General features: G+C 46.3%; 1 protein-coding gene across 1 annotated transcript in view; it reads left to right on the forward strand.

Moving 5' to 3' along the window:
* LOC144156190 (uncharacterized) overlaps positions 1 to 8,721 on the forward strand; it is a 29,053-nt gene extending 20,332 nt beyond the window's left edge. Inside the window, exon 5 of the mRNA XM_077688058.1 lies at positions 7,846 to 8,721. Coding sequence (XP_077544184.1) covers positions 7,846 to 7,920 — 75 coding nt within the window. The 3' untranslated portion in view covers positions 7,921 to 8,721. The remainder of the gene's footprint in view (positions 1 to 7,845) is intronic.
* Positions 8,722 to 13,104: the final 4,383 nt, after the last annotated feature.

Consider the following 13,104-nt stretch of genomic DNA (forward strand, 5'->3'; position numbering starts at 1 on the left):
TGTTTAGAGCAAAGAAAACTATATATATTGATTGATTATAGGGTTTAACGCGCCGACGCAACGCAGACGATGAGGCGCGCCGTAGTGGAGGGCTCCGGATTAATTTTGACCACCTGGGGATCTTTATCGTGCGCCGAAATCTCGTGCACACGGGCGCTTTTGCTTTTCGCCTCCATCAGAAAAGCGGCCGCCGCGGCCGGGAATCGAACCCGCGACCTAAACTATAGGTACATTTAAGGAAAAATATACGCAATAACCGGTGGCGCCCACGTTCCTTTAGTTAAGGACGCCCGTTGGGTTGGTTTTTACGATATTAAACACAAAATGTGGCAGTGCAACGCCGGCACGTGCGGGGAGAAAAGCACAAAGCCCAGAGTTACTGGATATCCCGCTGGCGCAGTTTCAGGCAGGGGGCGAGCGAGCACTGCGAAGGCGGGAAATTGGAATTCCATTTGGTGGTAACGGTGAGCGGAGAACGGCGCTACAGCCCGCTAAGGCGAATCACTGCTCTGCACTTCCGACAGCTTTCACATTGAGTGGAACGGCTTTAATTTTCATGCTCAATATGCTGTCTCTGAAGAAATGTTTTCCAAGCAATGCATTTGTATATAGTTTTGAATGCTACTTAAAGTATGCTCGGTGTATGTCCTAGTTTCGAATGCTTGCGCATTATCCGGTAATTCTCAGCGGAAAATTATTTGGAGTTGCATTATAATTCGCATAGCTTTTATTTGGACGTGGCAACCTGTCAATCAAACCAAACTTGTACTTTGTCTTCAACCTTTTGAAGCTGCGCTCTGAGGCAAGTGTGCGTGCGTGCGTGCGTGCGTGCGTGTTTTTCAGTTGGATGGGTGACTTTGTTTGTAGGGTAGTTCAGGAATCAGGATACGCGCTTTTTTCGGTATCCCTGCCGTGCAGGAGAGCCAATCGTGGAGATCGCCTGCGCGTCTGGATTTTGCTTTTGTCATTTCGGGAGAAAGCTCGCTGAAACCAGCGTGTGAGTGAATTACGGTTTTGAAGGAATTGATTGCGCCACGGACAAAGGGGGTGCGCTTGTGTTTCGTTGCCGGACGCTTCTCGCTTTTCTAAATGCGGAAACAAGAGGGGCTTATTGCATCAAATGTATAGCGAGTAACGCGAGCTGTAATGTCGATCAGAAAATGCCACCGTGAGGGCGGCACTTGATAGTTTGAAATGGTAGCGAGAACGTCAATAGGTTGCCAAGAAAAGTATCTTGTTGCCGGTGACTCTGTTGCTTTTAACGCGTTACTTCCAACATTGAGCGTAGGTGATTGTTGTATTGTTGGACGGCGCCAGTTAAATCTTGGAGTATTGCGCAGACGTCGATTTGAATACAAGAGTAAATACATGCACCTGTTAGAAGAATTTTCTTTCAAAGAACACCGCTGTTGTCTTTACGCTATTGAAACATAAGCAGGCTTGGAGAAGCCGCTTTCGGCGCTGCGTGCTCCATATATACGGAGGCCTTTTTCCTTATGGCAGGCGTCTATTTCTGGTCCAGGTAATTTATTTTTCATTCGGGGGCTTTATAGCGCAGATATCAGCGATTTGCAAATGTTGGAGCGGCAGACTGCAAATGTATCTGGAATTCTGATATTCCTGTTTCCCCTATCGGCCATCGCTGCCTGAGGGGCTGAAACCACTCGCTCAGTGCAAACGCGAACAGAACGACGTGCCTCCATTCGCACAATGCTTGCTGCGTTCACCGAGGCGGGGGGGCAGAACGCGTCACGCTTCCAGCGGTTAAATCGCGTTTTATATCCGGCAACCCAAGGGGGAAACGGGGTTGCGCAACCGAGCGAACAAAACAACGGCGAACTGAAGAAGAGGGAAAGGAGAGAGCAAGCTTTGAGGGGTGCTGTACCATTATGTCTGTCGATGGAATCGATAGTGACGCGACGGAGAACGAAAAGTACCTGGGCAGCGGAGCGGCGCCGCAGAGTAAGCGAGGTCTTTGCGGCGCTCATTCTCTTGGTTTTCTGAACCGGCGTGGCTGGTCTAGGGACATTCCGTTCGCAGAGTTTCGCCCGAGCGGCCGAGCGCTTGCTGAAAAATAGAGCGGCCGCACACGGTTGTCGTGAGCAGCGCGCCACTGGTGTACACGTGTTTTGGATTCAGTTTTGGATCCGTGTTTGGGTTCGGTTTTGGATCCGTGGACACGTGTTTTGGATCAGTTTTTATCCTTTGCTGACGAACGGAGTCTCAACAAACGCGTCCGCTTGATATATCCGTCACGAATGTAATCAGCCTGAAGAAGTGTTTAATTCGCGTAAGCCCGATTCTTGCGCGTTATTGTCGTTCGCGTGAAAAGATGCGACAATAGTGAGAAGTTAGTAGCAAGTACAGTGTGAAAGAACAAATGGTACAGTTTTTTATTCTTTTCTTACCTTGGTTTCGACATAGAAAAAAATCGAGGGTCTTCCAGCAGCCGCGGTCGTTGTCCTCACAAACGACGCTAATTTCAGGATCAAATTTTAGAGCTAAAAAACACAACGAATAAAAGATGGTCGGCACGTGTCTTACCTTGCTTGCCTATTGTTGCCGCTAGGCATGCAAACAGAGCGTGAAATCACTTGGGGCAGGGTAAGGAAGGTGATAGATGTGTGAGGGACACTTCGATATGTGTAAATGGCAGAGTATGCACACGAAGGAACTCCTCCTGTCGTCTTCACCACTGCGCTCCAGAATGACCAATTAAAGGACCAAGTTTGCAAATTCGGCGAAGATCGAAGCTCAGCATATGATTTGATTAAAAAAGTGCATGCGTGCAGGGACAACACGCAAGGCGTGGAAGGCATTTTGCATAGCGCAGTGTCGCTGCGCAGATGCCCTTTTTCATCCAAATTAATTGCTTAGCCAGGTCATTCGTCAAATTTGCACACTAGGCCACTTGGATTGGTCATTAGGAGCGCTGTCGAGAAGACGATTTGCGGGGACTTCTTAGAATGTATACGCGGATAATTAAAGCAGTTAAGCACACAAAAATACCACGCTGACATTCTGTCAACGCATACGCTCGGTTCTCGGTAGATGCATAAACAAACGAACGAACCATGCTGCCCAATTGTCTTTTTAGTTGTTGTTGGCTTTTAGTGACGCCTCCCCCCTTCCCCCCTCTTTTTTTTTTTTTAAGCGGCACATTGGAGTTTTTTTGAAACGGTGTTTGTTCCGCGGCGCCCGCCGGTTTGCATTACATTTTTTCTTAAGTTCTTGTAGCGCACTAGTGCTCAATTACTGTGGCATTGGCGATTCTAGATGGGCGTGCTTCTCGTACGTGTGTTGCACAGTCTTATTTCACAATCCTGGTTATGAAATCGAGAATGACGGAATCCCGTCTGGTCGGGAAAAACATGCGGCAATTAAAAACTGGTCCGGACCAGGAAAGTAATAAAACAGACGTTTCGAGACGCGAGACGTTTCGAGACGTTTATAGCTTTCCTGCATGGAGTCAGTTTTTGATTATTGTAATTCTGGTTATAACAGACAAGCCGGACTCCAAGATAGTTTAATAGTAATTACTTAACTTTTGGTAGTCATCGAACGGTTTGCGATACTAAATGATTGGCCTAGTTCACTACAGCTATATTTAAACACTTCCCGCTACCTGTACAAATGCAGTACAGCCGGTAAAACGCTTGTCTATAACAGCGATTTCAACTTCAACTAGTTACTTAGGGAAACTGCCGAAACATACTCTTTCCTAACACGTTGGAGACAAAGGGGTTGGGCTTAGACTTCAGAACGCCGCAGTAGTTTTCTTCAAATCCCGCTCAAGCGAGGCAGGATAAGACTTTAAGTAGGAAATATGTGCTAGCGACAGGCGTTTTACCGGCTGAACATGCACTTTTTGCTCCTACGGCGTTCAGTCTTTTCGTGATTGAGAAACCATTCTGCTTTGCACACTTTCCTCTAAACGAAACCACTGAAGCACAGATGAGCAACAGCGGCGACCAGCGCATCTCAGGCTGTGCAGTTTGCGTAGAATAAAATTAACCTTGAGATACCCCAGCACAGCTGAAGCAAAGGATGGCAGGGGCCTTAAAAATTCGCGACCATGCGTTGCGGCGCTTCAGTGGGTATTTAGCTGAAACTGGCCCAGACCGGTGCATCGCCGGTTCGGCGGCTGGAACTAGTATTGTACTATTTCAGACAACTATGGCATTAATCCTGGCGTGCATACTTTCTAAATTAGTTTGTTGCCAATTGTGTTCTAGGCTATTTCGCTTTGTCAGAATATTTTCTTATTCGAAAAGAGAAGTTCTGTTGCGATTATCGTTTTGTTTTAGTTCAGCTGAAAGTTGGGCTGTTTGATACAGTTCTAAGCCCTGTCGCGAAATAAAACTGACAAGGCTAACTTTCCTTTTGAGAACGAAGGCATTTTGTACAAAGATGCATCTGTTCATTCCCACCTTTGCCTACCCCCCCCCCCCTTTTTTTTTTTTTTTGCTGGAGAATGAAAGAAACGGAACGGGCTCATGTATAGCTGTATTTTTCACCATTGCTATGTCTCGCATCAGATATGAACAGGTTTCTACACCTGTTCAAACAACGGGCCTTAGGCCAGGCGCAGCCTATAGTGTCAGGCCTCACCGCCTCCCCTCTCGCTTCTTGTGTACCAGGCCTTTCCCCAGCCCATTCCAACTCCTACCTATCCCTCCCCTTTGACGTCCCAACTCATGTCCTTCCCCTTCCCTTCCCCTCATACCTCACTGCTCTTCCCTTCTCCCTTATATTCTCCCTACTATTCTCCAACTCCGCTTCAACCTCTCTCCTTGCGCACTGTCCTTCTCCAAACTCTTCTCTACCCTCATATCTTCTCTATCCAATTCTCCTCTGTACAGCCTATTCACCTTACTGCCCCTCCTCCCCTCCCCATACACCTCATATTTTCCATTTACCCATTACTACTCCTCCACTTCCATTTCACCGTTCCCCTCACCTCTCCTACTCCACTTTTCCGGCTACTTTTGTTTCCCGCCTATTCTCCCCACTTCTTTTCTTTTCTCTTCCTATTCCTCTCTCCCCCTCCCATTTCTCAACTTGTGAAACTCCTGTTCCCATCTCCCTCCTCTAGACCAATCACCATCGCCAATTATCGCTCCAGTTAAGTTCTTCCCTTTTATTTGCTCGTTCGCCTTGCTGTTGGAGTAGCAGTTGGCTGCTGCCAACATGGGAATCGAAGACAAACTCCTTCTGCTGGCACCTTGAAGAAACAATAGATGCGATATCTGAGACTAGAGAACGTTTAATGCGTCTCCTCCTCTCTTCTTTACAACCTATTTACACGAGGTTTCATAGAGCTCCTTAACACAAAACACTCTTTGCAGCCCAATCAGGAAACAGAAATTCTCCTCCGTTATACGTCCAATTGGTTGCAGTCGAAATGCCCGCCCGGGGTTCCTTTGGGCCAACTACCCGGAGCACAACCGTCTTTCTCGCGTCGATCATTTGTCGCCTGCCCTCATTTCCCGTTATCTTGGGAACCCGGAGTTCTCGCGGTCAGCGCGGCCCGCCGATGAGTCACCTCGAACGGCCACAGCGCACTTGCATGGGTCCTTTGTAACCTGGAAGCAATTTGCCAACGCGGCGTAAAGTCATCGCGCGGCCGTCCGATGAGTCAACCTTCCGTCGCTCGGTCGGGTGGGGGGCAGTGAGGAGGCATTCAGGTGGCTGCGTGTCTTTAGAACCCAACATCTCCCCTCCCTCTTTTCTTCAACCTCGTATCCCCCACTTCAAGCACCCCCCTCCCCCACATCGCCATTCACTTTCAAATCACCATCCGTTTGGCGTTTTCCCATCCTCTTCTCTCTCTCCTCTCCCTCATTTACTGCCTTCGCTGTCTTTATACATACTCCCTCCGCTTCTACCCCCTCTACACTTCTCTTCCCCTCACTAATTACTAATTCCCGGTGGGTAAGAAACCCACCAGTTAGCAGAATCACCTGTAACATGTCAGGCTGACTTGAGCGATAAACGCACAGACAGGCAAAAATTTTACAAAAATTTTATAAGAATATTTGGCGTTGCGGCATACCGAGTGTTCGAAAATTATTCTAAAGTTGTCCAAACAATATTCGAAATTTCGAATAGCTTTGAAATGCAGTATTCGATTCGTTCACCCTATCGAACAAGGAAATAGTCGATTCTAAAATCTCACACATTCGCACACCTTTAGTGCTCCGGAAACAAAACCTGTAATAAGGAGTATGCCTCAGCCCAGACCTAACGTTTCAGCAAGGCTCTTTCCTTTGTCACGGCATAATGGAGGCAAGTCCCTTGTGGAAACATCGGAACCTGGCTGAGGCTGCCCCCTTATTCAGAATGCTGTTTACAGTGTGTGCGGTATGTGAATTATAGCGGACGGCACTTCAGAGGGCAGCTTCTTACACCTCGTAAAGGCACAAACTGCATGCCGCCTCTATGGAAACTGCAGCAGCTCAACCCGAGGGCTGCTATTTCGTTATTGTTGTCTAGCCACGGAACTAAGAAAAACACTCTTCTGGGGGATGAATCACTTGCCTCCATGAATATTTCCTTTCCACTGGTAAGCCCTATAACTGCGTTTTCCAGTAAAAACAAGCGCTGTAATTACCAGACATGTTTTCGTCATCGCCAGACATATTCCCGGGTTGCTGAGTCGGACTGAGTCGAAGGAAACATTTCTTCGCAAAATTCAATGTAGGAGCATCATTGTGCGCCTCGTCCTGGGTCCCATACAATATGAATTTCGTTTTTGAAAACGAGTGCTACGCCTAAGCCACACGCAAGCTTCTAGGAGATCCTCAATAAACTCAGTTGAAAGAGAGAGCATGTCTGGCGTCTCTCATTGCTTGTCGCCTCTGTCTTTTTTTTTTTTTTTTTACAGCGCAGCTGTTGTAGGCTATGTTCTGACCAAAACTGCATGCACGGACAGGCTGTTCAGAAAAAAGTCGCGTCGACAAAACTTGACCTTGCGGCAAAGCCAACTTTGTGGCGAATGTTCTGCAGCCCTGAATCTAAAGTAGGTATATTGAAAAAAGTTATACTAAAATTGGCCGTTAGGACGACATTATCAGTACGCCGAGTTTCATTTACTTGTCATAATTAGTTCGTTCACATGAAAGTTGTGAACGTTACAGAATTCCCGGCTGCTGCCAATACATGGCCGTCTACAGAGGGACGATGGCTTCAGAAAACGGCCGTAACTTGTTTTATCGAGAATATTCCAAAACAGAATACATGACAATCAGCCGTATACATTGCCTCTAACATTACACCGACTTTCATCTGCTTTTCTTGATTACGTAGTTCACAGTGAACTTGTAAACAGTGTGGAATACCTGTATGCTGTCAATACATTTATATTCTGTCAATGCATGCGCTCAATCGCAAATTGCAAACAATGGGTTTGTTTCGTGCACTTCTTGGACTGCCTCCGCTGGTCATCCTTCATTGCAGAGTAGAATGACACTGACCTTCTTCGCCCCCCCCTCGCAGTGGTGTAATTACTAATAAGTCACCTAACGTTGGATGCACAAAGCAGACAAGAATTACCGAACACTATGGGTCTGTTCCCTCACTTGGTTTTCGCGCTTGTCCTTTTTGTGCATACTTATAAGTTACGCTTTACTAATCTCAACAGTCGCACCTTAATCTTATAACTGCCTTGTCTGTCTTTGCATGGATGGTCGGTCATAGTAATATGAGGAATTTTTATTCGAAGGGAAGGCTTTACGTCTGTGGCAAACCATGTGTGCGTATTTTGCATGCGTCTGTGGGGGACTGGGAGGGGTAAAAAGGCAGGCTAACAGAGAGACTGGACGCACCTGCCGCCTTCTATCGCAGGTGTCTGGGCCCGAGGATGACCTCAACTGGGAAAAGTTGCAGTCGCATCTGCTTCCGGCCTTCTACACGTTCTGAACGAGCGGAGCGGTTCACGGCGGTCGCCCGGCTATTTGACGCGTCCCGTGCGGCGATGTTCACCGCACGGCAACAACATTCGCGGCTTCTTCAGCAGCGGCTCGCTGGAGGCACGCCGTGAAGCGCGAGCGTCGCCGAGCCGTCGATGCTGACCATGCAGCGCGGCTGCGCCACACACCGCACACGAGTAGTGCCTCGCGCGCAGCCGGCGGCCGCGTACTATACGCACAATTGGAAAATTTGCAATTTCTTTACTCTTTGGCGTTTATTTTAGTTTCCATCTCCTGGGAATTCGCTCCGTTTATCTTCGGTGAGGACCAGCTTCAGGAGCGTGTCAAATGGCTGCCTCTGTTGAAGGATCTGAAAAAAGCCAGAATTGTACGCTTAAAAAACCTTGGGGGTTTAAATGGACCCGTCAGCTTCCACTACGGATGTAAATCTGAAATTCGCCTTTTTTTTTTCGGAAAATGTAGTCAACGCATAGACGATTACTTCGTCTGTCTGACAGCGCAGCAGCTGCCATTGTAATGAGTAGAACAGGGTTTTAGTTTGCGGCTATAGTTCGTTGTGTTTTACCATGTGTGTACCTCGAGTTCCGTCACGGTGTCTTCGAATGCTGCTGCAGTTCCGAAGTCACGTTCTTGTAAGATTACGCTGATTTCTTTCAACCTTGGGCAACCTCCTGCAGGATGAAGTCGTCAAAACACATTCATATAGCGAAAAAAAACTGCTTAAATAACAGCATTCTTATGAAAACCGCACGAAGGCGGCGCTGAAAGGACGCGAGATGGACACGAGTGCTCACTAGCAACTGAATAGCGTTTACTGCAGAATTCATTTAAAAATAAGAATTGACGCCATTACAAAACAAACGGAAAAAACGCGAAAATTCTTGTGTAATTATGGGGAATAGGATAATGTTTGTTTTCCTTCCGAAATAAAAATTACCCCATTTTTAACCTGCGCTCAAGTTTGTCTTTCTTGCGTCTCCGTATTCGAATGTTTCAGCTTAACCAGCTGGCCGAACTTCAGTCTTTGGGTGTAGACATCGCAAAATGTGCTCCTGGTAAATTAAAGGCACTAGTCCCCTTTACCCACGGTTCAAAGGGATGCTAGAGAGAGAGAGAGTTTGGTGCATTTGTGTTTGTGAGTATGATTTGTAGACAATTGCATGGACCTCTTGTTCACGGATTAAATTTGATTCTTACCCTGGACCACTACTAAAATGCTAAAAGAAAAAAAAAACCCACGTATCTGCTTGCTTCGGTGCGAGTGTCGTCGAAAGGCGACGCTCTTCTTGCGCCACCCTTACACGTAACTCGATCCTATTTGCTCTTCCCCTCCTCGCTCCAACAATCACTGCAATGGAGGTTTGTTCAATTTTTCTTCTCATCGTTTCACGCGCCGAAGCTACACCTGGGCTATGAGCCACGCCGTAGTGGGGGAGGGCTTCGGATTAATTTAGACCACCTGGATGTCAATATTTTTCAATTGTTTCACTTCTCGCACGCCATGTCTGCCTTGTCGCTGGTCCTCCGTTTTTGTTTTGCTTGAAGCAGCACGAGACAGAATTTTTTTTTAGAGTTTGCTTTTGCTTCGCCTCTCTTGGGAACCGTTTTTTTAACCAGCAGGTTTTTCCATTTGCTGCCGTAAAAACTGACCTGAGGTATATTATTAAAAGAACGATGGCACTATGCATTGAAATTGCGAAAGCAGAGAATAGACCATTATGGATTACGTTCTTGGACATTAAAGGGGCATATGACAACGTAAACAAAGAACGGCTGTGGAGAATGCTGAAAGTTCCTTATAGCAATCTATAAATACATTAGAGTGCACCTTACATGGGAAGGACAGAAATCCGCACAGTAGGTCAACATCCATCGGGGACTAAAACAGGGATGCCCTTTGAGCCCAATACTGTTCATGCTTTACATGGCAGGGTTAGAAAAAAACTGGAAGAAAGTCAAGTAGGGTTTAGCCTAACCCATATGCTGCAAGGCGAAGTGGTACACCACCGTATTCCGGGAATGTTATACGCAGACGACATTGTTCTTTTAGCTGATAACCATACCGATATGCAACGGCTAATAAATATTAGCGGCCAGGAAGCCACCGACCTCGGGTTAAATTTTAGTGCAGAAAAATCGGGAATAATGGTTTTCAATGACGCTACCACTGACGCAGTGTCTATCCAGCAAGGCGAATTACCCAGAGTGAAGGAATCTAAATATCTGGGAGTGTGGATAAACGAAGGGGATAACTACTTAAGAACTCACGAGTAGCAACTTAAGGTTAAGGGAAAGCGAAACGCAGCTATAATGAAGCATAGAGCTCTGTGGGGGTATAACAAATACTATGAAGTAGTGAGAGGAATGCGGAAAGGAGTAATGGTTCCGGGTCTCACGTTTGCGAATGCTGTACTCTGCTTAAAATCAGACGTTCTATCAGGCCTTGAAGTAAACCAGAGAACGGTAGGACGTTTGGCCTTAGGCGCGCATGGAAAAACAACTAACGAAGCAGTTCAGGGAGATATGGGCTGGGCGTGTTTGAAGCTAGAGAAGCTCAGAGTAAAATATGCTTTGAGATGAGGTTGAGGGCAATGGATCAACGAAGGTGGGCAGCTAAGGTTTTTAGGTATCTATACTTGAAAAGCGTGGACACGCAGTGGTTAAGAAAGACCAGAAGGCTAACGATGAAAATACGAAAAGAACAGTGGGGAATCCAAAACAGCCAAGGTAATCAAAAAAGAGGCAAGGCAGGTTGGAACGAGTAAATGGAGGGAAAAAATGGAAGCTAAAACGTCGTTAGAAATGTACAGGGCTGAAAAATTGAACATCAAAAAGGAAAATTTCTACGATAATTCCCAGGGCAGTGCTTTGCTTTTTGAGGCTAGAGCAGGTTGCCTGCGAATTAAGAGCATCGTGGCGAAGTATTCACAAAATGATGGGGTATGCGTGGCCTGCGGTAAAGAAACAGAAACTATGCGGCACATAGTGTTAGAATGTGAGGCCATCCATCCAAATCTACATGAGGGAAATATTCGGCTTCCAGAAGCCCTAGGATTTAAGGGTATCAGAGAGGAAGTTAACTTCAAGGCTGTCGAGGGGACGAAAAGAAAATTAGAATGCTGGTGGAAGAAAAGCAGAGAGGGGAATATTGCCTAGGACAGTTACCACATGTAACAGAAAAAAAAAGTATTTTATTATTTATTTATTTTATTTATAACATACGGCGGACACTAGGTAGCAGGGTGGGCGATACAAGTAAACACATTTCAACAGCAATACACCACTTTATGACAGCACATTTGTGGTGGCTAGGTCATTCCACTCACTGATGGTGCGTGGAAAAAAAGAAAACTTGAAAAGGTTAGTTTGTGCAAAGTAAGGAGTAAGCGTGTGGGGTTGGCGGTGCCGGGTAACTCTTGTTAAGGGCGATGCAGACAGTTAATGGTCGAGTGCTAATTTGTTACCTACGAGTAGGGAAAGAAAGTCAAGTCTCAATTGCTGTCTTAGATTTTTGAGTAAAGGTAGGTCGTTAATTTTCATTACTTCGATGGGTGAATCAGTTCGGGAAAATTTGTTATGTATAAACCGCACAGCTTTTCTTTGAATTCGTTCAAGGTTATCAATGTTAACTTCTGTATACGGATCCCAAACGGTGCATGCGTATTCGAGCTTGGGTCTTATTAATGCTACGTAAGCTAAAAGTTTAACGCTAGGCGGGGCACTTTTAAGTTTGTGTTTTAGATAACAAAGATTTCGGAAGGCAGAAGAGCAAACGTTGTTGATGTGAAGGTTCCAGGACAAGTTATTTGTGAGTGTCACGCCTAAATACTTATAGTTATTCACCTCTTCCAGCGGCAACGAACCTAGTTTGTACACATGCTTGAGTGTTGTTTTTTTACGAGTGTTGTTTTTTTGCGAGCCTTTCTGGGGGGGTCGAATTTCTTGGGATTGATGGTCGCCGGTCTGGATGGTAAGCGTTCTGTTCTGCAAGAATTGAAGGACTTAGTTATATACTGCCGTTCAACAGTTCGTTTTGGCCAGTTTCTGCAATATAGCGTCGTGAGTTACATTATCAAACGCTTTTTGCAAGTCCACAGGTACTATTGCTCTCAATTGTGACGCGCTGGGCTCCTTTATTACTTCTTCATATAGTACTAGGAGGATATCTTGTGTAGATAGTTTGGGTCGGAAGCCTAGAAGATTGAAGGGGATGTGCTGGTGTTCTTCAGGATGCTTTTGCAGACGTCGTAATACCATTCGTTCGAGGAGCTTACCGGCGTTGGATGTGAGTGTGATGGGTCTGAGGTTTGATGTGTTGATTGCTTTTCCTGGTTTTGGGATAAAAATCATCTTCCCTGTTTTCCATTCGGTGGGCAGGGGGGTTTTGCCCTTCCATATATGTCGTTAATCTGTTGAAGCAGCCATTCTTGATCTTCATTGCTGAGGTTCCGGAGGCATGAGTTCGTAATTTGGTCTGGTCCCGGTGTTTTGGCTTGTTTACAGTCTTGCAGAGCGGCTTTTAGTTCAGTGAGGGTAAATGTCGCGTCAAGAGCTTCCTTTTCACTGCCGTTATAGTTCTCGTATTTCGGGTTTTCGTGTTTTCCAGGAGTTTCTGAGGGTCGTCGTGTTCGTTGGTTAGTTGTGCTATTTTTTGCGTGTTGCTGTTCTTCGATGTGGTTGGATTGAGGAGGTGTCTAATGAGTTTCCATGTTTCCTGTCCCTGCAGGCTATTGCATAGGTCGGTCCACTGTTTCTTTAGAAGCTGGTTCGTGTAGTCCTGTATGTGGGCGTTCAGTTCGTTGATCCTTTTCCTTAAGGAACGGTTGGTCTTGTTGCGTTTCCATCTTTTGAGGAGGGCATCCCGAGCTTCCCAGCAGTGAAGTAGGTGTTTGTACGTCGCCGGTTCTCCTTCGGGCTGCGTAGGGCTTTTGGTGTGTTTTTTCTTGCACTGTTGTATTTGTTCTGTCCACTCTGCTATGTCGGCTGCCTTGACTTCAGTGCGGTCTTTTCTCATTTCGTCCCAGTTCGTTATGTGCTGCTGCCTCCACTTGATACGCGGTGGCGTAAAGTCCACCTCTGGCAGTATTATGTTGTGATGATGATGATGATGATGATGATGGTTGGGTTTTTTTGGCGCAAGGCCGACTATGGAGTATGATGCTGTGATCGCTCC

This window comes from Haemaphysalis longicornis, unplaced genomic scaffold (genome assembly GCF_048455015.1).
Source record: "Haemaphysalis longicornis isolate Haplotype H1 unplaced genomic scaffold, Haemaphysalis longicornis Haplotype H1 scaffold_1, whole genome shotgun sequence".
Lineage (NCBI taxonomy): Eukaryota > Metazoa > Arthropoda > Arachnida > Ixodida > Ixodidae > Haemaphysalis > Haemaphysalis longicornis.